Below are 24564 nucleotides of genomic sequence, written 5' to 3'. Positions count from 1 at the left end.
CTCTGGGGAGCTCCAGGGCCAAGAGGTTGGGAAGGAAAGAGTAGCTAATGAAGGAGGTTGAGAAGGAGCTGCCAGTGGGGAAGGAGGAAACTCAAGAGGGTGCGGAGCCCCAGAAAACTGGAGAGGAATGTTCTGAGGAAGGAGCCATGCTCAGCTCAGTCAGATGCTGCCTAGATGTCCAGAGGCAAAATAAGAAAATGGCAGACACAACGCCTGAGCATGGCAATGTAGAAGTCGATGAACAGGTTAGGAGCCGGGCCAGTGCTGGCTTCCCCTCTGTACTGGCCTGGACTGATTCAGGGAATGGGCTGATGAGAAGTTCTCCTGAGATGGGGAGCTGAGATGGGATGATGGCTGGGGACCTGGGCCAAGAGGTTTTTCCAGGATGGGCTTAGAATGTAGTCCTGCCTGAACTCATCCTCTTCCCATACCTACCTCTGGACAAGAGCAGAGGGTCTTCCTGAAGTGTCCGCCTCGGGCCCAGTCTTGTAGAATCTCCTCCTCTCTCTAAATTTCCGTCTTCAGTGTTCACTTCCTTGCCTCATGTTCAGCTGTTTAGGGCCACCGAGATGACACAAGCAGGTTTGAGGACAGAAACTGGAACTGCAGGGCATGGCAGAAGGAAAAAGCTTTCCCTGAAGGCCGCTTGGTAGTCTAGTCCTTAGACAGATGTTGTTGCTAGAAGATCCTTTTCTTTTTTTTTTTTTTCAAGATTTTTATTTATTTGAGAGAGAGAGGGAGTGAGCAGGGGGAGGACAGAGGGAGAGGGAATCTCAAGCAGACTCCCCACTGAGCATGGAACCCAACGCGGGGCTTGATCTCATGACCCTGAGATCATGCCCTGAGCTGAAACCAAGAGCCAGACGCTCAACCAACTGAACCACCTAGGCACACTGGAAGATTCTTTCAGTGGGCCTAGTGCCTGGGTCCAGAGCACATGAGGCATTGAGGCCTGTGGAGGAATAGTGAGTTCCCCAGGCTCTGGGGCAGAGCCCTGGGCACCCTCTGTCCTGGGAACATTGTAGGGACTGGGCCTCACTGGGGTCAGAGTGGGCCTCACTGTGGAGCATACTGGAGGCTGACCTGGGAACAGCTGCTAAAGGTTCGCCAGCTCAGACGGCTTTTGACCTTGATTGAGCTTTTAAGAATTTCAGTTGCCGTGGGCTCTACCCGGACCCACTTTATGAGAATCTCCCAGGGGTGAAGCCTGGTCACGTGAGGAGTTCAGAAGTTCCCCAGGCGACTGATGAGCAGTGGGGGTGAAGATGATTGTGGTAAGCCCTGGCATGCCCCTGTAAGGTTGGGAAGGTGGGTTCTGATGGCACGGAGACCATAGGACAAGGCCCTGTCTGGAAAGGAGAGGGACTTAGGCCCATGGAAAGCTGATCGACAACCCATAGCATACAGGAATGAGGCTGAGCTCTATGCAGAGAGTCCAGCGACTGAGGTCAGACAAACCTGGGTTTGAATTCCCTTTGGCTGTGTGACCTCAGGCAGATGACTTCACCTTTCCGAATCTCAGTTTCCCCATCTGTAAATCATGGCCAATGATAACACTGTCATGGGGTTGTTCAAGGGGATTACAGATAAAGCATCTAGCATATCCCTCGCACATGACAGATGCTTAACTTTTTTTTAAAAATATTTTATTTATTTATTTGACAGAGAGAGAGATCACAAGTAGGCAGAGAGGCAGGCAGAGAGAGAGGGGGAAGCAGTCTCCCCACTGAGCAGAGAGCCTGATGTGGAGCTCAATCCCAGGACCCTGAGATCATGACCTGAGCCAAAGGCAGAGGCTTAACCCACGGGGCCACCCAAGTGCCCTGATACTTAACTTTTTTAAAAGTCCCTTTTACTAAAAGCACAATTACCCCCTGCACATAGGATAGCTAAAGAGATCAGGAGCCACACAGGGAAAATGAGATCATTGCAACAGGGTTTATGAGTGAGCGCCAAAATTGTCTGGGACGTCCTAGCACCAGAGCCAAAAGAGGACTCTTGTGTCCCCTCCGGGTGTCCAGGAGTGAAGAGCCCAGCCCAGTCCTGGACAAGGCAGGTTCTTCCCTCAGCTCTGCCCTTTGCTGCCTCTCAACCGTTCGTTTCTTCAGCAAACATTTACTGAGACTGACTGCATGTCCCCTCCCCTGGCTTGCTTTTAGGAGGATTTCTTAAAATTGGGATAAAATTCACCATTTTAACCATTTTAAAGCATGCTGGTCAGTGGTCCTTATTCACGGTGTTGTACAAACACCACCTCTTACTCCAGAACATCTCCTCACCCCCAAAAGTAATACCGTGTTCCTTAGAGTCACTCCCCGCTGCCCCTCCCCAAGCCCCTGGCCACTCTCTGTCCCTCTGGATTGGCCTGTTCTGAATATTTCATATCAGTGGAATCCTCTGATATGTGACCTTTTGGGTCTAGCTTCTTCTAGTTAGTGTCATGTTTGCATGGTTCTCCCATGTCATCTGGGTTGCTTTAAAAGCAGTAAAAATAGGAACAGCAAACACAGCAGGCAGTGCTGTGCGCACTTCCTGAATCCAATCCCTGTAATCCCCATAAGGAGGCGAAAGCACAGAGAGATGAGCAGCTCAGTAAACAGGATCGCCAGAAAACGTCTAGGATGCCCATGTGATATCTGGGATATACTTATCCTAAAAAATTATTCATCGATGATCTGAATTCTAATGTAACTGCATGTCCTGTGTTTATATTTGCAAAATCTGGCAACTCTACTAGCGTAAGTGGCGAAGCCAGGGTTTGGACTTGGCAGTTCAAAGCCCTTGGGAGGGCCTGACCTCTCACCCCATGGGTCATGCCTGACATGATTTAGCAGGTCTCAAGTGAGGCTCTGGTACGCTCGCTTTTTGAAGCGCTCCAGGGTCGCTGGGTAGGAGAGCTAGGCTGCCGCACCCTCCCTGTATGCAGGGCGCTGGGCTATGGGCCCAAAGGCCTGACTGCATTCAGTCCTATGAAATAGATGCTGTTATTATCCCATTTGACAGATGGGGAAATGGAGGCACTGAGAAACTAAGTCACCCGCTCCAGTCACCTGGCTAAGACTATCAGAAAGAGAATTTGGACCTCAGAACAGTGTGATGTGAAAGATGGAGTCCTGAGCTCCTGCTGCTTTTTCTGTGTTCCCATAGGGCCTTGCGAACATTCATCCATTCATTCACAAACGTTTGTGGCTACTCATGTGGCCCTGTGCTGGGGGCTGTGAATGCAAAGGCAAATGAGCCAGTCTTCAGCCCCAGAGGGAAGTCAGACGTGTGGTACATAAGGGCCATGAATGCCTGGATAAAAGGCATAAAGGCAGGAGGGATGGGTTCTGGAGGGGTAAGTTCTGTTGAGGCAGGGAGGAGGTAACCTAAGCAGAGTCTGGGAAGACTAAGCGTCTAGGGTGGAACGGGGGAGGGCCTGTCCAGGCAGCGGGGAGAGCGTGAGCAAAGGCTTGGTGGCTGGCAACAGCCTGGCGTGTTGAGGAAATTGCAGAGCTGGGTAGGACTGACATTTATGGGATCCGTGATGGATATCCCATTGGGTGCAGGGAAAGGACTCATCCAGGCCAATAAGGGAGCCAGAGAATGGGAGGCGGGGGGCTCTTGGCTCCTCTATTCAGGGAGGGCAGGCCAGGCTGTCTGCAGAGCTGGGTGGAATTCAGGGCTTGGGGCCAGGATTCAGACGGGAATCCAAGGCGATCGGTCCGGCAGAGTTCTCGCTCTCTTAGCTCATCACTGCCTAGCAGTCTCCCGGGAAAAATCCCAGCCAGGAAACTTGGGGTTTACAGAGGGCTCAGCTTACGTTGAGGGTGCGGCTCCCTTCCTGCAACCCCTCTTCCTCCCCACTTCCGACCACCCTGCAAGGGGCAGCTGGCAAGGCCTAGCAGCTTCCCTGGCCGGGGAGACAGATGCAGGGGCCCAAGCAAGGGGGCCCCCGGCCAGTCACGGGCTCCAGCCGCGCAGGAAGGAAAACAGAGAGGCTGAGGGACCCTGAAATAATAAATGTGAGAGCTGGCAGGAGCCTTCCGCATCCCGCCCAGCCCCTTCGTTCCAGACTCCAGATGGGAGCCGAGGAGTCAGTCTGGGAGGGAAGGAGACTGCTCGAGGTCACAGCAGGGGTGGGGGTAGAGCTGGGCCCCTGGTCCTGGCTCCCAGGCTCTGCGGTTTAGCTAGGACAGAGGCTACAGGCAGGCAAGGAGAGAGGAGCTGGAAAGAGCCCTGCCCTGCTCCCTGGCACCTCCTTCTGACTCCCTCTGCCTGGACTCTTGGGTTCTGGGGGGTGGGGGCTTTGCCCACCCAGATGAAAACCAGTTGGAGGTGTGTTCTCGCTGGTGCCTGAGGTTCCAGCAGCCTTGCAGGATACGATTAACAGGACTTGGAGTCCCAGAGCATCCCCTAGAAGGGGAGTTAGCACTCATGTCCATCAACTCTAAGATGTATAGATGGGGAAACTGAGGCACAGAAGGATGGCATGTACTTAGGGAGACCCAGAGGGGCTAGTGGCTGAGGCAGATCTAAAATTCAGTCTCTTTCCCTTCCTTCAGAATGTCACTGCATTACCTCTCCAGGTGCCTGACATCCACCATTAGAAAAAATACGGTCTCACTTAATGTTCACAGTCGTGCTGACAAAGGTGACAGGCTCAGCCAGGTGGGATCTCGCTCATGGGTTGCTATAGCGTGATGATGCGAGAAGGCTCTGGAAACTACGGGCTCTACCCTTCCTGGAGCTGCCTGTGGCACCTGAGCCGGTTGCCTCATCTATCCCAGCCTCCGTTTCCTCATCTGTAAAATGGGAAGGATAATAACTACCTCGCAGGGCCGCTGGGAAGAACAAATGAGGGAGGCATCAAGTGTCTGGCCCAAAGCGGTCCCTCAGTGGGAAGGGGGGTGGTTGGAGTCATGTTAGTAAGTAGACTCATTCTGGGACTTTGGAGTCTGAGTCCTTCCTGTCGTGTGTGATCAGTTTTGAGTTGGGCCAGGCTGTGTTCCCCATCACCCTGTCATGCCTGGGGGATGCGTCTGCACCCCTTTTTCCCTCTCGGACATGGGTCTGCAGCCAAGCCCTGGAGCTGATCCTTGTACCATCGGAATTTACCACGTCACTCCTCTCTTGTCCAGGGCCCTGTGGGTGCTCCCCGTCACCTGTGGGGTAAAACCTAGGGGTTTGGTTAAAAGAGCCTGACACCCTGGGTCTAAGTCTAAGTTCCCCCACCTACCAGTTGTATGAGCCTGGGCAAATGCCAAAACTTCCCTGGGCCTCAGTTTCCTCATCTGTAAAACCTTCTGGGGTCACTGACAGGATTCCATGGAATGGGACAAAGCATGTCACCTGGGGTAGAGTGCAACTCTTGGCCCTGGGGGTGTGAGTTAGAGCCCCACGTTGGGGGTAGAGATGACTTAATAAATAAAAGTTAAAAAAAAAATTATGTCACATGCTCGCTGCACAGCCTGGCATACAGTAGAGCTAGAAGCATCTGCTCAGCTCTCACTGTGACCCTGGTCTCCCAGGGGGTCATTCTGGGCCCTCTCGGTCCTGAGGCCTCACTGTTTGCGGCCCTGCCCCTGGTGACGTGCTGCTCCAGGAAGCTCCTGGCTGATCCCCAGATGTGGGAAGCATTCCTACCCAGGGACTCTGCCAGGCACCTCTCCTCTCTTAAAGTCATCTTCCGCCGTCTCACTTTGCTCCACTAATGTCTCCTTGTTTTTCAGGGCCTTGGAGAAGCATCACTTCAGCTCAGCGTGGGGTGGGTACCTCTTTGTCTGTGTCCCCACACAGGCTTCTCGCCTGCTCTGGGCTCCCCAAGGGCCTCCGTAGCTATCCGAAACCGTGTCCTATCTCCCATACCGGGCACCGTGAGGGCAGGACCCAAGCAGACATCCCTCTCTCCCCAGCACCCGTGCAGGGGCTTAGGGACAGCTCGACGCTCAGTATGTGTGAATGAGCTCCTACTCTGTGCCAGTGACTCGTTAGAGACCTTATCCCAGCTCCTCCCTCTGTCTCACTGGGTGGAAAGGGGCAGGTTTGCAAATCTGAACTTCCCCAGGACACACACCACTGAGGGTGTGGAGTTGAGCTCGGATTGCCCTGGAGGTGGGATGCTGGAAATACTTCTCAGTCCCACCCTTTCCCTTCCTTGCTGGCCTCCCACAAAGGGCCCAGTGGGGCTCCCTGCCTGGCTCTGGATCTGGTGGTTAGACAGGTGGATGAGGAAAAGCAAACTTTAGAGACTCACATGAGCAGGACAGCTCACATTTGCATGGGCTACAAACTTCCCTGGTCTAACAGGATTTAATTCTCAGTGGGGGGTGACTGGAGCATCGGTGACTGTCATTCCCATTTTGCAGGTAGAGAGCCAATGGCTGAGAGACCCTTGCTTAGGTTCTCCAAGCTAGTGAGAAATTGGGTCTGGAATAGACCTGCCTCCACATCCTGTGCTCTTTCCACCACGTGCCCTTTTGTAATCAGGCCGCAGAGCAGGGAACCTGCCTCTAGCCAGCAGGTCAGCCTTTACCCCTTCCTGCCTGATCCCTTGCCCTCCATTGGCCCTGCGTCCTAGGCCCCTGGCTCCCTCAGGCCACTTCTCCAAACCCACTCTTCCATCCCATTCCCCTTGTGGAAAGCCGTGCCCTGACAGCTATCCACTGAAAAGAATCCGTTCGACGTACTAAGGTGTCAAGGGCTCGTTGCAGTAACTTAGTGCAGTGGTCCCCTACCTTTCTGAATATTTGAATCTCTTGTCAAGGAGCCTGGGTGGCTCAGTCAGTTGAGCATCCAGCTCTTGATCTCAGCTCAGGTCTTGACCTCAGGGTTGTGAGTTCAGGCCCCGTACTGGGCTCCACACCAAAAATGAAGGAAGGGAGGGAGAGGAGCAGGGAGGAAAGAAGGAAGGGCCCCTTGTCTTCTTTTATTAACTCTGTACTGTAGAAATTTTCAAACATACCCAGAAGTAGACTAACCCAACTATTATTTCCTCAATCTTATTTTTCATCGACAAGCCCTCACTTTTTCCTGAATTTGTAGAGATTCTGGAATGGTCACAGGGACAGAACAAAATGATGCACAACCCCCATTTACACGTGACCCAGTCCTGCCCTGACCACACCTCCACCTGCTTCCCTGACTCTCATCTTATTTTGAAGCAAATGCCAAAGTTTTGCTTAAATTCCAAAAAATGTTCTAAAAAACAAAGGAAGGTCTGTGCATCGCCTTTTGTCGGTGTGTGTTTTGCACCTCTTAAATGATTTCTCCTCCGTTGTTTTTGGTTTCGTTTTTTGCAATCCCCTTGTTAAGGAGATCAGTGGCTTTTTCTGTAGTTTCTCACGGTCTGTGCTCACTGCTGCATTCCCCAGGCGTGGCTGCATGAGTTTCTCCATCTGCATTTCCCGTACATTAGTAGTTGGATGTAGAAATGAGAAGCCCTGGGGATTTTTTGTGTGGGGTTGGTTTTTTGTTTTTTGTTATTGCATTTTATATATCACTTCATTAAATTTTTTTTAAAAAATCACTTTTTAGTTATTTATCTATTTATTTATTTATTTGACAGAGAGAGAGAGAAAGACAATGAGAGGGAACACAAGGCTGGAGAGAAAAAGAGGGAGAAGCAGGCTTCCCGCCGAGCAGGGAGTCTGATGCGGGACTCGATCCCAGGACTCTGGGATCATCACCTGAGCCGAAGGCAGATGCTTAACCGATGAGCCCCCCAGGCACCCCTCATTAAATTTTTTTTCTTTTTTAAGATATTTATTTATTTATTGGACAGACAGAGATCACAAGTAGGCAGAGAGACAGGCAAAGAGAGAGGAGGAAGCAGGCTTCCTGCTGAGCAGAGAACCCAATGTGGGGCTCGATCCCAGGACCCTGGGATCGTGACCTGAGCCGAAGGCAGAGACTTTAAGCCACTGAGCCACCCAGGCACCCCTCATTAAATGTTTTAAGTGTAACTTGGCTTGCTCTTTAGAATGCAGTATTTTAACTTTCACATATAATATGTAGTATATATAATTTAATCTTCTTTGTGGATAGGAAACCTCAAAGGAGCCGGGATTCTGCCCCCTCACAGAGGGACCTCTTTTTAATGTCAGTTTCATTGACCTTCCCATGAAGTCATACTCTTAGCATTGCTTGAGAAATTTGGAAAAGGACAAAAAGTTACCATGAATTCAAGAATGCTTATTTATTTATTTGAGAAAGAGAGAGAGAGAAAGAATGAGAGAGAAAGCATGAGCAGGGAGAGGGAGAAGCAGGCTCCCCGAAGAGCAGGGGGCCTGACATGGGGCTCAGTCCCAGGGCCCCAGGATCATGACCTGAGCTGAAGGCAGACGCTTAACTGACCAAGCCACCCAGACGCCCCCCACCACCCATGAATTCAAGAATGCTTTTAAAGACTTTTGTGTCTTATTGATCATAACAGCTGTGTACAGATTTGGAATGTGGTCATGCTAACCTGGGAGACTTTTTTAAATTGGTCTCTGGTGCTTCCTGTAGGTGCAGCTTGGTGGGGCCCAGGTAGGAACTGTGTGGACGTCTAGGGTCTGGGGTCCACAGACTAGAAATGAACTAGAAATGGCATCTCCCAGTTTGGGTCCATGCATCTCTGCTACTTTGTGGCTGTGTGAGCTCAGGTAACTCCCTTCACCTCTCTGAGCCTCACTGACTCTTTGGCCAGATGGGAACAAAAGCATCAACTGCCTGTTGGGATGCTCTCAGGATGGATGTGAAGCTGCTTTAGGAGCTGTAAAGCCCTGTAAAAGTGTTGGTTGTATATTCTTTCCTCAGTTTGTATTTCCTATGAGACTTGGGGCAGGCAGCTCATCCAGCCCTTTGTCTGTGGTCTGTAGGTTGAGGAGATAATGTTAGATTATCGCTACTATTCTGTGATTTAGTCCTTTGGGAGACAACATCATGGTCCAAAGCAAAGATGGAAAATGGTTTTCATCTCCTGTGCCAACTCTGGTTTAATTGGTAGAAGCTACCTGAAGAGTAGTCCTAGCAGAATGATGAACCAAATCCAGGGTCAATGGGAAAAATCCCGAGATGGATTAAGGAGGCCACAAAAGTGATGCCTCTGTGCCGTATTATAGTAGTCCAAAGGAGTGAATGTCTAATGGTGAAATTTAATCAGCAGCTCCCAAGGCCTTAGCTTTTGCTGCTCTGCTCCCTCCGCTGAGTCGCCATGGTTACCACAGCTGGCACTGGGAAATCACAGGAATGAAGAATGGGTCCTATTGATGAGTCTTAACCCAGGAGGGGGGTATGCAAAAGCCCCTTCCAAGCAGGCCAGCTGGGCATGGCCCTAGTGCTGCCATCTATATAGCCTTTGCCTGCAGAGAACACAAATCAGAGTCAGAGCACAGTGTATGTGTGTGTGTGGGGGGGGGAGGGGTATGAGGGGAGAGCACGCCGGGGGAGGGAGGGGCATAAAGGGCAGTGCCACCAGCAGGAATTCAGGCTTTGTCTAGGGCCAGACAGGCAAGGCTGCCCAAAGGACTCCAGCTAGTTTTCCAAGTTTAGGCACGTCTCCCCTGCCTCTGCCCGATGCCTGCCCAGGCTCCCGTGTGGAGCCATTGACTCTGAGCTTTGAGAGAACTCTGAATGGCCATCACTACTAAATCAATTCCAGTTTGAATCGTGCTCTACTACCTGAAGTCCTTGAATACTTCCAAGTGCTGGGGAGCTCACTCTCTCGAAGGGTCGCTTACTCTTCCTTAGGAACTTCTTCTTCTGAGCTGAAATTTGTTTCTGTCTCCTTAAATTCTACCTCTCAGGCCTGGAAATCCTCCTCTGGTCTAATTTGTACACTCTACGTTCTCTTCAGTAGGCTAGCCTGTGGAGTATTTGTCGTTGGGCACCGCTGTCAACCCTGTTGTTTTGGCACAGGTCTCTACCTTCCCTGTCCCTGTTTGAAGGATGGGGAGGGGATGGTAGAGGTGCTTGAGTTGGGGTTCAGATTCAGAGGCAGAGCCATTCCTCAGATCAAAGAAGCCATGTCCCTGAACGTCTGGGGGGCAGCTTGGTGGGAGGGACAGACCATCAGCCCTGGATGTGGCCAGACCTGGGTTTCAAGGACAGCTCTGCCACTCTTTGGCATTTATGTTACCTGACCGTCCCTGGACATGCTCCTTACCCCAGCAGCTTCATCTATAAAATGCCAGTGGTGATGCCTACATCAGAGGTAGCTGGAAGGGTGACAAGAAACGTTCCTGGCACAGCCCAGGCATTCTCATGTACCATCTTGTCTGCCCCGTGGCGGAGGTTCTGTGTGACTGCCCAGTGGCCCCTCAGGACCTGTCATTCACGGGTCGTGCTGAGCTGGATCATTGCAGGGTGGGGAGAGGATCTTTAATCAGCTCCGGGAAGGCTGAGAAATTCCTAACCCAATTCAGCTTAATTTTGGAATAGGTAACATCACCAGCTCTCAAATAATAAGCACTTTAAGCCCTAAGCAGTTTACCTGGGTGAAGTCATTTCATCTCCCCAACAACCCTTTGTAGTGGAAACTGTTGTCATCCTCATTTCAGGAATGGGAACGTTGAGGCACAGGGAAGTCATACAGCAAGTGCCTAAATGGAGCTGAATTCGAAACTAGGTAGTTTGGGGCCAGCCCCATACGTTCGGCTGTGATGATTTATTGCATCTCAAGGGTAGAATTAGGGAGCGATTTCCAAACTTTAGCATGCGTCAGAGTCACCTGGAGGACTTGTTAGACCAAATTGCTGGGCCCCGCCCCTGGATTTCCTGATTCAGCTGAAGCGCTGCATTTCTGACAAGGTCCCAGGTGACGCTGTCCCTGCTGGTTCAGAGACCCCACTTGGAGGATTAAGTAGACCCACCTGCATCCCGAGGTTTTGTTTTTTTTTTTTTTTTTTTTTTCCTAACCTGTCCAGCCTCAGACCTGGGGAATGAGGACTGATCTCCTGCAGAGGCAGGAAGCAAACCACGGTCAGATTCACACTCACATTTTCCAGATGCCCCGAGCCTTGGCACGTGCTGCCATGTCTGCGATCTCTCGTAAGCTTCACCAGGAACTCTGTAGGTTAAGTGGAGAATGGATTTTCTCCCTGCATTGTAGTGTTTTTCTCCTATTTTAAGCAAGAGGAGATTTGGAGAACTGCTGTGTCAGTATTCCCCAGGGAGGTCGTTTCGAGCAGACTGGGGCTGGAATCTCAGCTTGTGACTCCTCTCTCGTCCTACAGTAGCATCATCACAGGAGTTCTGGAAACTGTGGGGCCTTTCCCCAGATACCTTTCCATCCCTAGACTATGACCAGGATTTTCTCCTTAAAACTATATTTCTTTAGCTTAAGTCTTTGCTGCATTGTATCATAGAGTGTGGATAGATGTTATCAGTCATTTATACCCTGGTGTGAACTGTGTTCAGATTGTTTCTTGAGGAAAGGGTGGTGGGGGGAGTACCTGGGTGGCTCAGTCATTAAGCATCTGCCTTCGGCTTGGATCATAATCCCAGGGTCCTGGGATCAAGCCCTGCATTGAGCTCCCTGCTCATCGGGGAGCCTGCTTCTCCCTCTCCCACTCCCCCTGCTTGTGTTCCCTCTCTCATTGTGTCTCTCTTTGTCAAATAAATAAATAAAATCTTAAAAAAAAAAAAAGGAGAAAAGCGTTGATTAGAATTTTCCCCCTTTAGTGCCCACATTGGGCACTTCCATGTTTATACGTCTGGGAGCCTCTTGAAGGAAGGGGCCGTGCATGGCTAAAACAGGGCACCAGCAGATCCTTGCTGGAATGAATGAATGAATGAATGAACATACGGACCGTGTTCTTCTCCTTTCCCCTTCTTCCCAGAGCCCTCCCTCCTCTAGCGATCCTACCATTATACCAAGTGCTCCCCACACCACCTCACAGTGCAGTCTTATTCCCTTTCCTGCCTGTCCTGTCCCCATAGTCAAACATCACAGCTTACAGCTTTCCCTGTTCCTTTTAAGCAGAAGATTCTGCTTCCCCTGGGCTCCCGGGTGCCTTGTCCACCTTCCATTACTAGCTCTAATCACATTGAAGGGATCTATTTGCTTGGCTCTTTCTCCCCTTAGATACTGATTTCCCTGGAGAGATGAGACTGTGGCTTTTACACAGGGTGCAAATGCATAGCAGGCACTGGGTAACTAAAATGAATCAATGAATGAATGAATGACTGTGTGAACTTTGGTAGGAGCACGAATGGTATCTTGCCAGGAAGCCATTTCCTGATATATGTCTGACAAGGGCATCGAGTGATAGTTTGTTGGTCTTTTTTTTTTCCCCTTAAAGATTATGTTTATTTATTTATTTGACAGCGAGAGATACAGTGAGAGAGGGAACACAGCAGACGGAGTGGGAGAGGGAGAAGCAGGCTCCCTGGACGTGGGGCTCGATCCCAGGACCCTGAGATCATGACCCAAGCTGAAGGCAGACGCCTAATAGCTTGAGCCACCCATGTGCCCCAGTTTGTTGGTCTTTAGGTGACTTGCCTGCCTGGACGAGCTAGAGCTCCTAGCTTCAGTCCCAAGTAACAGTATACCCAGCATAACGTGGCTCATAGAAGACAGACATGTATTTCTCTTCCGTATGAAAGAAGTCTGCAGGTAAGTGGTCCAGGATGATGGGGTGGCTCCCCAGTTACCGGGGACAAGGCCACTACTTTGTCTTCCACCATCTGCAGCACATGGCTTCTGCCTTACGGTCCAGGATGGCTGCCTGAGCTCTAGACATTACACATGCTTTCTCACCAGGAGAACAGTATGACAGAGGGTTACCCCTCCCTTTCTTCCTTTTCCTTCTTCCTTCCTTCCTTCCTTCCTTTCTTTTTTTTTAAAGAGAGAGAGTGCTGGTGGAATGGAGGGGCAGAGGGAGGGGGAGAGAGAGAATCTCAAGCAGGCTCCATGGTCAGCGTGGAACCTGACATGGGACTTGATCTCAGGACCCTGAGATCATGACCTGAGCAGAAATCAAGAGTCGGATACTTAAAAGACTGAGCCACCCAGACACTCCTCCCCTTTTTTCAGAAATAAATAAATAAATAAATAAATAAATAAATAAATAAAACTTTATTTTTTTAGAGCACTTTTAGGGATGCCTCTGTGGCTCAGTTGGTTGAGCGTCTGCCTTCAGCTCAGGTCACAATCGTGGGGTCCCGGGTTTGAGTCCCACGTCAGGCTCCCTGCTCAGCAGGAATCCTGCTTCTCCCTCTGCCTGCTTCTCCCTCTGCTTGTGCTCTCTCTCTGACAAATAAATAAATAAAATCTTTAAAAAAAAAAAAGGAAAGGAAGTACAGAGTTCTCATATATCTCCTACTCCACAGACAACCTCCCTCACTGTCACTGGCCCACACCAGAGTGGCACCTTTGTTAGAATCTGCGAACCAACACGGACACATCATTGTCACCCCAGATCCATAGTTAAGTTAGGTTCACTCTTGGTGGTGTATGTTCTTTGAGTTTTGACCAGGGCCTAGTGACATGTGTCCACTCTTGGCATTGGGCAGGATAGTGTGATGTCTCTATAAACCCTCTGTGCACCACCTGTTTATCCCGCCCTCCGCTGGTGACCCCTGATCTTTTTATCATGTCCATTCTTTAGCCTATTCCAGAATGTCTGAATTGGAATCAGACACTATGCCACCTTTTCAGCTGGGTTTCTTTCACACAGTAATATCCACATTTTGTGAAAGATTTTATTTTTAAGTAACCTCTCCACCCAAAGTGGGGCTCAGACCCACAACCCCAAGATCAGGAGTCACATGCTCTGCTGACTGAGCCAGCCAGGTGCCCCCCTCCCCAGAAATACATACTTAAGGTTCCTTCATGTATTTTGTGACTCGATAGCTCACTTCTTTTTAGTGCTTAGTAATATTCCCTTGTCTTCCAAGTTTTAGCAGTTAGGAATAAAGTTGCTATAAACATCCATGGGCATGTTTTTACGTGGGAACAGGTTGTCAGTTCATTTGGGTAGATACCGAGGAGTGCAGTTGCTGGATCAGATGGTAAGAGTATGTATAGTTTTGTAACAAGCTGCCAAACTGTCTAGCAAAGCGCCCGTACCGTTTTCCTTTCCCACCAGCAGTGTCTGAGAGTGCTTGTTGCTCCACAGCCTCATCAGCATTTGGTGTTGTCAGTGTTTTGGATTTGGGCCATTTTAATAGGTGGGTAGTCCCTCCCTTCCTTTTAAGAATACTTCTGGAAGCTAACAAGTAAAATATCCATTATATGACATAGGTCAGCACGTAGTCCTATGACTACATTCAGCTGCAAGGTAAGCTGGGAAGTGTAGCCTGTATTGGGGTGACCGAGTTGCCATCTGAAAAGTCAGCATTATTATTTTTTTTTTTTAAAGATGTTATTTATTTGACAGAGAGATCACAAGTAGGCAGAGGCAGGCGGGGGTGGGGAAGCAGGCCCCCCGCTGAGCATCCCAGGGGCTCGATCCCAGGACCCTGAGATCATGACCTGAGCCGAAGACAGAGGCTTAACCCACTGAGCCACCCAGGTGCCCCAAAAGTCAGCATTCTTAACTGCTAAGGAAGAAGAGAGAATGGACACCGAGAGCCAACTAGCAGGCTCTGCCATGCTGCAGGGAAGGGAGATGGTCTCAAAGCAGCTTAAGCATGAAGGGGAATTTGTTGAGTGCATTCAAGGATATTACATGAAGACCCAAGGACAGGAAGTGTGGAGGAGCCTCTCGGGGTGCAGGATCTGGAGATTTGCCAGAAACCAGAGCAACCTTTTTCTTCTGGTTTTCTGGGGGCACCATGGGTCTCATTTGCTTCTTTGTATACATCTGCTTTGTTCTTTTGTCTTTGCCCATGGTGGGAAAGATGTCCCAGCTTGAGTACTTCAGATCAATTAGCCAACTTCCCAGAGCCCCATTCCAAGTTCCTTGGAGAGAGAAGCTGTTTGGGCCGGCCTGGATCAGGTGTCACCCTGGTCCGGTCTACTCTGGCTACAACAAACAAACAAGGTAATAAAGGACCCACCTCTAGAGGGGAGGAGGGCAGTTTTCCGAGAACAGTATCGTGGGGTGGGGAGATTCCCCTGAAAGTATCTACAGCAGGAACACAGACTCCTCAGGTCCATGTCCCGGGACTTTGCAAAATGTTCATTTAGGTAAACAACTAGTGGGTATTTTCTGTGTGCTAGGCACATGGATCTGCCTTTTAGGGAGCTTTCTCCTTTTTTAAAGATTTTATTTTTGTGTATTTATTTGAGAGAGAGCGTTCATGAGGGCAGGGGAGTGACAGAGGGAGAGAGAGAGGCAGACTCCTTGCTGAATGTGGAGCCCAACGCAGGGCTCAATCCCAGGACCCTGACATCGTGCATAACCTGAGCCGAAATCAAGAGTCAGAGGCTTAACCGACCCAGCTACCCAGGCGCCCCCTTTCCAGGAGTTTTTAAGTCTCTTTGCAATTCATTCATATCTGTGGTCCGCACTATTGGAGTAAAGTCAGAGCTCCTTAAATTAATCCTGTCTTCACTTTCCCTGTCAAGTCTCAAGGTGGGGATCGAGGGCTTTGGCGAATGCGTGTGTCCCCCTCTGGGTCTTTGGGAATTATCGTGATGTCCTAGTTCTCCCCTCATGTCTTTGTTTCTCTGGTAGTGTCTGAGTTTGTTAGCTGGTTCAGATACGGCCTCCTGTTCCCCCATCTCCCTAATTCCTTGACTTTTTTTCCTTCAGCCCTGGGATGGGCCTCCACTGTCCCAAAGCCACATGTCCCAATCATGAAATTTATACTCAGGGAGGAGAATGTTAGCTTTCTAGTCCCTGTAGGAAACGTACTCAGAGTTTGGGGGACCCTTCTAGCCGCAGGTACTGATAATGACTATAAGTGCTGTTCTTTGAGGCCACACTCAGCACCAAGCTAGGCCCTCTCTGTGCATCATCTCATGCATACAATCTCATAACCCTGAGAGGGAGGCATGATTTCCCCCCATTGTAAAGATAGTTAATCAGGAAGCAACTTGCTAGAGGTCACACAGCATCTGGGCACTAGAGCAGAGCTTCGAAACCAGACCCCTCTCCCTCCCGAGGCTTCCCCCATGCCCAAGGCTTTGGAGAACATTCCACATTGCCCCCGAGCTCTGCCCGGTGCGTGCCCTCCTGTGCGCAATCTTTGGAGAAACCATTCCCAACGTGTTTGCTAACTCTTGTCACGTTGAAGGTAGCTCTTTGGAGATAAACTCTGATCCCTTTTTCAGTCACCAGACAAAATAGGTGGGGCTGTGGTGGGGGTGGGGGGAATGGGTGTGTGGGTGGAGCACCGAGCTAGAGCAGGGACCGGAGCCCAGCTCCCAGGCTGCCCCACTCTTTGGCTCTGGGCCAGGCCCTGCCCTCTCCAGGCCTCAGTCTCCTCAGGGGTGGTTCTGTCAGCCTTTCTCAGCCCTGATGTTCTATAATTTCCAGCTTCAGCAGCATTTCATCAGGGGTCCATGAGGTTGGAGCATCTGCACCCCACTGAAGGAGGAGGTTTGGATCTCTGGCTGAGCCTGCCCCCCTAGGGCCTGTGAGGCCTGCTCTCCCCGTCACATCTCCTGGCCTTCCCCGTCTGCTGTCTGTTCTGCAGCCCACAGAGGTTGCCTGGTGCTGTCCCACCAGTTCTTTCCAGTCGGGGTATACTGTGGCCCCTTCTGCTTACTGAGCCCGGGATTCAAGGAACAAGCATTCTTCTGTCTGTGCCTTCGAGAATACAGAGATGTGTCTGCGTTCTCTCCTCTGGTCTTTTGCTAAGCATTTTTGGATACATTTGTCAAATCATTAATTCTCTCAGCACCTCCGGGAGCCTGTAGTATCGTCTTCATTTTGCAGACAAAGCCCCCAAGGCTCAGAGAAGTTAGCAGTTCTGTCTAGATCGATACTCTAGGTAGTGCCAGAGCCAGGATTCAAACCCAGGACTGGCGTTCCCCCACTACGCCACGTGCCTTGGAATCGCTCCATTTACTTGGCTTGCGTTGGAGTTGGGGAGAAAAGTCTGTAGGTATTCCTGGAGTGCTGTGATGGATCTCTGGTGTCCTGTGTGGTCTGGGTGGAAGAGGGTGGTCTGTTCCTGTTTGGAGGGGGGCTGGGGGGCCCGAGGGAAGAAACTTTATATGTGTGTTTGGAGGGTGGGATCCTGGAGTCAGGCACCCCTCCCAGCTGAGCATCCCTGAACTCTGTCTGCATTTGCTTCCAGATGCTGGAAGGAGACCAGGCCATCTTGCAGAGAATAAAGAAGGCTGTGAGGGCGATCCACAGCTCCGGCCTTGGTGAGTGAGCCTGCCTGATGCCCAGGCTGGCCAAGCAGCCCCTACCCTAGCGCCAGCATGGAACTGACTCTGCCTTTCCCTACCTCCACAGGCCATGTGGAGAATGAGGAGCAGTACCGAGAGGCTGTAGAGTCCTTAGGCAACAGCCACTTGTCCCAAAACAGTCACGAGCTGTCCACTGGCTTCCTGAACTTGGCCGTGTTCACCCGTGAGGTGGCTGCACTTTTCAAGAACCTGGTGAGGCCCTGTTCCTTTCTCAGCCACCCTTAGCCTAGGCTTGGGATGAATCAAGTGAGCTTATGAACCTTTCTGTCCAGGGTTGCCCTGGACCTCCAGTCTCCCTTGACCTTGACCAATGACCCAATTCCCTTTCCAGTTCTGACCTCCCATTTGCATTCTTCTTCTTGTCTGACTTTCCTCCCACATGTTCTCTCTCCCTCTCTCCCTCCATGTCTGTCACGTACCCACCTTGCAGAGCTGTGATGAGGCTCACGCTAGCTAAGTGCCCAGCCCCGAGTAAGCACTCAGTAAGGGTTTGTTACTCTTGCGTCTGTCATTATTATATCTTTATAATATCTATTATATCTCTAGCTCCAAGTCAGGCTCCACGCTCGGGGGGAGTCTGCTTCTTCCTCTGCCTCTCCCCCCACTTGTGTGCGCGTGCACTCTCTCTCTCTCTCTCAAACAAGTAAATAAAATCTTAAAAAAAAAAATTGAAAAGGGAAGGTCAGCATAGGCCATGAGTAGGGGCAGTCAGGAAGGCTTCCTGGAGTAGGGGAGACCCAAGCTGTACCTTAAAAGGTAAGCTGAAATATCAGATAGGCAGTTGGGGCTGCCAGATGATAGAGATTCTATTCAAAATAGGATTTTTTTTTTCAAACTAGAATTTTTTATTTTTTTAAGAGATTTTATTTATTTATTTGACAGACAGAGATCACAAGTAGGCAAAGAAACAGGCAGAGAGAGAAGGAAAGCAGGCTCCCTGCTGAGCAGAGACACCCCCCCACCGCACTGATGCGGGGCTCGATCCCTGGACCCTGGGATCATGACCTGAGCCGAAGGCAGAGGCTTTAACCCACTGAGCCACCCAGGCGCCCCCAAACTAGGATTTTTTAAACCTGAAGTTCATTGGCCCTTGTAATGGGAAATCCATGTATGCAACCGGCTTTAGGCCTCTTCTCTTTCTCTTAGATAGTTTCTGCATCTGCTCAGTAGGTAAGGTGGTCCAGCAGACCCAGATTCACCATACTGTCAGGAGAAAGACAGTCTCTCTCCCATGACTTTGGCAGAAAGTTGCAGGAAGGACCCTGATTGGCTGGCTTGAGTCATGTTCCTGATATAGTCACTACGGCCCAGGGATGGGGTACCCTGATGAGCTCTGCTCCGTGTTTACCCCATGTGACCACAGGGGAAGGGTTCCCCACATGATGGGGGAGACGAGGAGCTAACCACATACAAATGACAGATGGGCACTTCAGAGTCAGGGTGTGAGGGGTCAGGTGAGGATGCTGGAGGCAAAGGGCCAGAGATGGGACTGACCGTGGATGTTCCCAGAGCTGGGAGGTGATGAGGCCAGTTAGTCAGGGTTGGCGGTAACAGCTCTTATGGGAGACCCACTCTGCCACTCCACTACCCTCCTCCCTCACCTCTCTCTCCCCAACCTCCTCTACCCCCAGTGCCCTCCTTTGCCTCCCAGTGCTGTGCCCTAGCCTCTTGGGGCTGGAAAGATGGTCACCCAGGGTGGGGTCTGGGGGGGGTCTCTGCTCTTTCTAGGTTCAAAACCTGAACAACATCGTCTCATTCCCCCTGGACAGTCTATTGAAGGGGCAACTGAGGGACGGGCGACAGGTGAGTTCCCATTTGGGGTGCAGGGGTGCCCAAAGGTGGTGGGATGGAGGGAGAAAGCGGTGGGCAGGAGACCAGAGGAGAGGCAGGGCTGGGCTGAAGCCGTAGGTCAAATGAGACTGTCACTGTGGGACTGCTGACCCCATATTAGGGACCCTTGGAAGGACAGGAAGACGTAGCTCTGGGGTCAGCTGAGGATGGCTGACCTACTGTGTGCCTGGGCCCTTATGTGAGATAGCTCAGGCTACTCTTACAGCAGCCGCACAAGGTGGGCTCTGTAGGCATTGTCGTCCCTGCTCTGCAGGTGAGAAAACCCAAGGCTGGGGGAGTTTGGTAACCTGCTTACAGTTCATACAGCTGGCGGAAGAGCCAGGGTGGGCTCTGGGGCTCTTGACTCTCATGCTTGGCTCATCCCTGCCCTGGCAGCTCCCCGCTCCAGGCAGAGCAGAACTCAAAGAAAGTGACAGAATAATCTGCCTGAGAAATCTGTCCCAGAAGGCTCAGGGGAGACGCTGTCCTCCCCCCAGAGGCTTCCCTCCTGCCTAAGGCCAGTCACCAACCTGGGAACCACCCAAACCAGCCAGGCAGCTTCCTACCCCCTCCTGGGCTGAATGGGGCAATTCTGGAGGGTGTGAGCTGTCCCAGGCAAACTAGGCCAAGGATCAGCCAGGTGTCACTGGCTCGCTGTGTGGCCTTTGGTAGGCTTCTTAGCCTCTCTGTGCATATGTCCCTCTATCGGTACCCTTCCTGTTGAGAGAATGATCTAGTGCCAGGCAGGAGGAAGGAGTGGGGTAAAGTTAGGGGATGAGTCTGACCTTCATCTTTCCATCCTCATCCTCATGGCGATCTCTGTCTTCTGAGGGAGAAGACTTAGGGCAGACCCCAAAATCTTCCCACCCCTCAGGCCAGGGCCCACCAAACCCAGCTGATTCTTAGCAGCTATGGGAGGAGGTCGGGTGGGTGAAGGGGCTCAACCCGGAGAACGGGGCTGGTTGGGTCTGTTTGGGTGAGGGGGGGCGAGGTTTACAGTAAGGGCTCCGGGGGTAGGAGTTAGTTGGACTGTGGCTCTGAGCAGCATAGGGGAGCATGAAAGCGCAAAGTTGCCTTAAAGGTAGCAAAGTGTGCTGTGGATTCCCGACCCCAAGCACCCCTTTGGGCACATTATTCTTTCTAAACCACAGGATTCCAAAAAGCAGCTGGAGAAGGCGTGGAAGGACTATGAAGCCAAAATGTAAGTGGCTGCAGTGAGGGTGGGTTTCCCAGGGGAATGATGCTGGTGTTGTAGCAGGAGGCTAGACACTGGGGAGAACTTCCGTGCTGCCCGAACATGTCACCCACAAGTGCACGGCCTCTCACTCTCTAGGGGCATTCATAGGGGGCGATTTATGCCCAGGCCTGATGGGAGTCTGGGGGCTGGGCTGCGAGACCACCAAAGGGAGACTATTGTGAACGGACCTCAAGATGCTGCTCTCAGAGGCCCATCTGCTTATTGGTGCCAGATGTGGGCAGAGGGATGGAAAAAAGCTATCACTTACTGACATACCAGCCACTTAATCCTCACAAGCACCCAGCCCTGTGCAAGAGGGGTTAGTGTCCCGATTGTCAGAGGAAGAATTGGAGGCTCAGAAGGGTTAAGTCACCTGCCCAAGGCCACACAGCTAGGCAGAGGTAGGATTGGGATTCATGCTCCTTGGTCCTTTTTCTGCAACACCAGGTGGTGTCTCGAAACATTTTGGTGGACATAGAGGAGGGAAGGGAGTTTGTGGTCATACCCAGGCCTCTTGGGTTCACCACACAAGACACTGGACCTCTCACCAGCTACAGGGCCATCATGGGGACAGAAGGAGCCAGTTCCCCCTGAGAGAGACTCCTCTATCTGCAGGACTCTGCCAGGGCCCACCCAGGCTCACCATACCTCAGAGCACTTGGGGGCTGTTTGTAAAATTTTGTTTCTCTTGCGCTTTGCGAAAGCAGTATGTGTCCATTGAGAATAACTTAGAAAATAATAAGCAAAAGAAGAAAACATTTTAATTATCCTTAAGAGAGGATTAGGGCAACGTGGGGACTAGACACTACTTCTCTGTTGTTTGTATATTTATACATAGTATGGGCGGACCCTGTCATTTTGTCACTTAAAAATGTGGGGATAGGGAAAACTACCAAAACCAAGAGGAAAATTCTTAATTTCCGAGCCTCAAGTAGTAACAGCTTTCTGGTCATTTTTCTTTTTTTTTTTTTTTTAAAGATTTTATTTATTTATTTGACAGAGATCGCAAGTAGGCAGAAAGGCAGGCAGAGAGAGGAGGAAGCAGTCTCCCCGCTGAGCAGAGAGACCGATGCGGGGCTTGATCCCAGGACCCTGGGATCATGACCTGAGCCGAAGGCAGAGTCCCTAACCCACTGAGCCACCCAGGCGCCCCAATCATACCTTTTTTTTTACTTAAAAATACATCATGACCATCTTTCCACATTGTTACATATTCTTATATGACATCACTTAAATGGGTGCCAACATATGCATAATTTGTAAGTTATTTTGTCTTCCCTGCCTTTGGAGAAGCATCCTTGGAACGAGATCTTGGCTCCTACCCATAATTATTGCTTGTGTAGGATCATTCTAAGTAGATCCTGGAGCTTTATGGTTCCTCCAGCCCCAGGGCCATGGGGATCTCCCGAGGCCAAAGGAAGGCCAGGACACCCCCCTCCAATCCTGTGCCAGCAGTATCCCCGTCTACACTGCAGCTGTGCGTGTAGACCCCGGGGTGAAGGTCACAGGAGCTGTGACGGGCATGGCCATTTGCTCTCGCGAGAGGCCCAGGGACGGGAGCGCACACGCAGGCAGTCTTTGTCTTTGGGCTTGGATGTGGGGTCGCCACACGGCCTGCATCTTACTGAGTTTCCTTAACCAAGCCTGCAGCCTCGCAGGACACCATGTACCAAATGGAAAGAATAACCCCTACCTCCCAGCCTCCTCCAGGCAGTTCTGCTTTTACCAGAGTTCCATCTTGCTCTTGCCTATAAGGTGTTGTTTCGAGAAAAGACGCTGCTGTTGGTGGGGAGAGGGGCTCTGTGAAGATTCGCCAGTGAGGTATCACTGGGGCCCGGTCTGGACCCAAGGGATTCTGAGTCTGGTGGTCTCTCTGAGTCCCTATGCTCTGTGGCCTCCCGGCCCCTGCCATGGGCGCTACACAGGCTGAGCTCCACATCCCGGCACAGGTGTCCGTGTACACTCCTTTCTGTGAGGGCTTCAGGTATGGCTAGATATTGGCGAGCCCTGGGTTTCTGTGCATATCCACCTCCTTCCTCCCACACCGGTCTGGGCAGCAGCTGGAAAGGCCACAAACAGCATCTGTCGGATACCACCAGGAGTCGCTTCCTGGTTGGTCACAGAGGAGGGTGGGTTCTCTGCTCTGCCTGGAGCTGCAAAGAAAGGCATCCCAGGCCCTGAGCAGGGGCCGAGTTTTTCTCGGTTGTTTCATGTGCAGGTCCCTTTCCTCATCTGAAACACAGGGCCGGTGATACCCAGCAGGGTTGATGTGGAGATGCAGTAGAACATCTAATGTTCTATTTACATGTAATGTTCTTTACATGGCTGTAAAGCGTCTAGCACTGCATATCAGCAAGTACTCAGTGGTCATCTTTCCGAGACCAGAACCATGACCAGAATAGCAAGCAAGGGGCCAAGAGGCAGGAGCCAAACCCTCGGCTCCTAGCATTCCCTCCCGACCAGACTGGGATCTGGGATAATCACGTCCCTTCTCCAGGGCTTGGCTTCATCTTGTGTAAAACAGTCCTTTACTGTGACCTGTCAGAAAAGACACCATGGTGGGGGGGAGGGGCGCGGGTGGTGAAATAGGTGCTGGGGATTAAGTACACTTACAGGGGGGCGCCTGGGTGGCTCAGTGGGTTAAAGCCTCTGCCTTCAGCTCAGGTCATGATCCCAGGGTCCTGGGATCGAGCCCCACATCAGGCTCTCTGCCTGGTGGGAAGCCTGCTTCCTCCTCTCTCTCTGCCTGCTTCTCTGCCTACTTGTGATCTCTGTCTGTCAAATAAATAAATAAAATCTTTAAAAAAAAAATAAGTACACTTACAGGGTGCCTGGGGGGTGTAGTCAGTTAAGCGGCCGACTCTTGGTTTCAGCTTGGTCATGATCTCAGGGTCGTGGGACTGAACCCCACATGGGCCTCCGTGCTTAGCCAGGAGTTGGCTTGAGGTCCTCTGTCCCTCTCCCTCTGCCTCATCCCCCTCACGCTCTCTCTCTCAAATAAATAAATCAATCACGTACCGTGATAAGCACTGAGCAATGTATAGAATTGTCAAATCGCTATATTATACACCTGAAACTAATATAATACCATATGTTAACTATGCTGGAATTAACATTTAAAAATTAAATAAATAAATACGTTTGGGGAAAAAAAGAAAAAAAGATACTGTGCCTGTCACCAGCTGGGGCAGGAGGTAGGGGGCAGGAGACCAGGCAGGACAGGAGGGATGGAGCAACTCTGAGGCACCGTGTTGGTAACCAGTGTCGTCCCCAAGGCTCTATCGTCAGACAGACCTGGAGCCAAATCCTAGCTCTGGCACTCAACAGCCGAGCAATCTGTGACCCGTCTCAGCCTCAGGCTCCTCAACTGTAAAATGGGGTAATGAATCCTGCCCCATGGGGTTATCACGTTAGTGTGTGAAGGGTCTGGCAGAGCACCCAGCATAGCATTAGTGCTTAAAAATAATAATTAGTAATAATAGCAGCTGATACCTGTACTCAGTTAAGAGCTTCCTATGTCCAAGGAACTGTGATAAGCTCTTTAGATCATCAGACTGACTCCCCTTGGCAGGGAAAGGGGCTGTTACTGTCCCCAACTTATAGGTAAGAAGTAAGGGAAAAAACACCACCACAGTCCCTGCTTTGTGGATCCCACTGGTTTGTAAGCGAGAAGAGAGGTGGGTCGGTAAGTGACGGAAATACACAGGGATGGTGTGAGCGCTGGGGTGGCAGAAAAGACAGGTGGTTTGGTTTGGGTGGGGGTGGAGGGGAGGAGGTATCACAGGAGAGGCTGTTCAAGGGGTCAGGCTGGCAGATACATGATTCGTTTTGATTCCTTTCCACTCCCGCCATCCTCCTCACTGCCCCCCTCACTCCCCGTCTGAATACTAGACTGTCCCGCAAATCCCCTTTCCATTTCTCTCAGTGTCCTCAGGAACTAGGATTTCCCTGCTTCTCACTCCCTACTCATTTTACTTCTCTTGAGGCAACTCCATTCGAAGGAAATAAAAGTTTTCCAACAGTTGAAATGTTTAGAAACCACTGGTGAACCGTTGAGGACATTGAGGGAATTGGAGTTGCATTCTCTTCTGGCCAGGGCGTGAGAGAATAAAAAGCACTCCCCAGCTGGCAGTTTGAGGTTGGCAGGTCATCTCAGGTGACCAGATCAGCTTTGGCAGTGTAAATTTCTGTAGGTTACCTTAGCGGAGATGGAGGAACAGAGCTA

At 50.9% G+C, this 24564-nt stretch overlaps 1 protein-coding gene across 1 annotated transcript in view; it reads left to right on the top strand.

Annotated features, from left to right (window-relative positions):
• Positions 1-24564, top strand: part of ASAP3 (ArfGAP with SH3 domain, ankyrin repeat and PH domain 3) — a 46941-nt gene that overhangs the window by 7636 nt on the left and 14741 nt on the right. The window contains exons 2-5 of the mRNA XM_032863720.1: positions 17155-17227; positions 17319-17464; positions 19001-19075; positions 20254-20303. Coding sequence (XP_032719611.1) covers positions 17155-17227; positions 17319-17464; positions 19001-19075; positions 20254-20303 — 344 coding nt within the window. The remainder of the gene's footprint in view (positions 1-17154; positions 17228-17318; positions 17465-19000; positions 19076-20253; positions 20304-24564) is intronic.

This window comes from Lontra canadensis, unplaced genomic scaffold (assembly GCF_010015895.1).
Source record: "Lontra canadensis isolate GAN:19392208 unplaced genomic scaffold, GSC_riverotter_1.0 scaffold25, whole genome shotgun sequence".
NCBI classification, from domain to species: domain Eukaryota; kingdom Metazoa; phylum Chordata; class Mammalia; order Carnivora; family Mustelidae; genus Lontra; species Lontra canadensis.
Note: the sequence above shows the minus strand (reverse complement) of the source record. Positions and strands in the feature narration are given on the sequence as shown.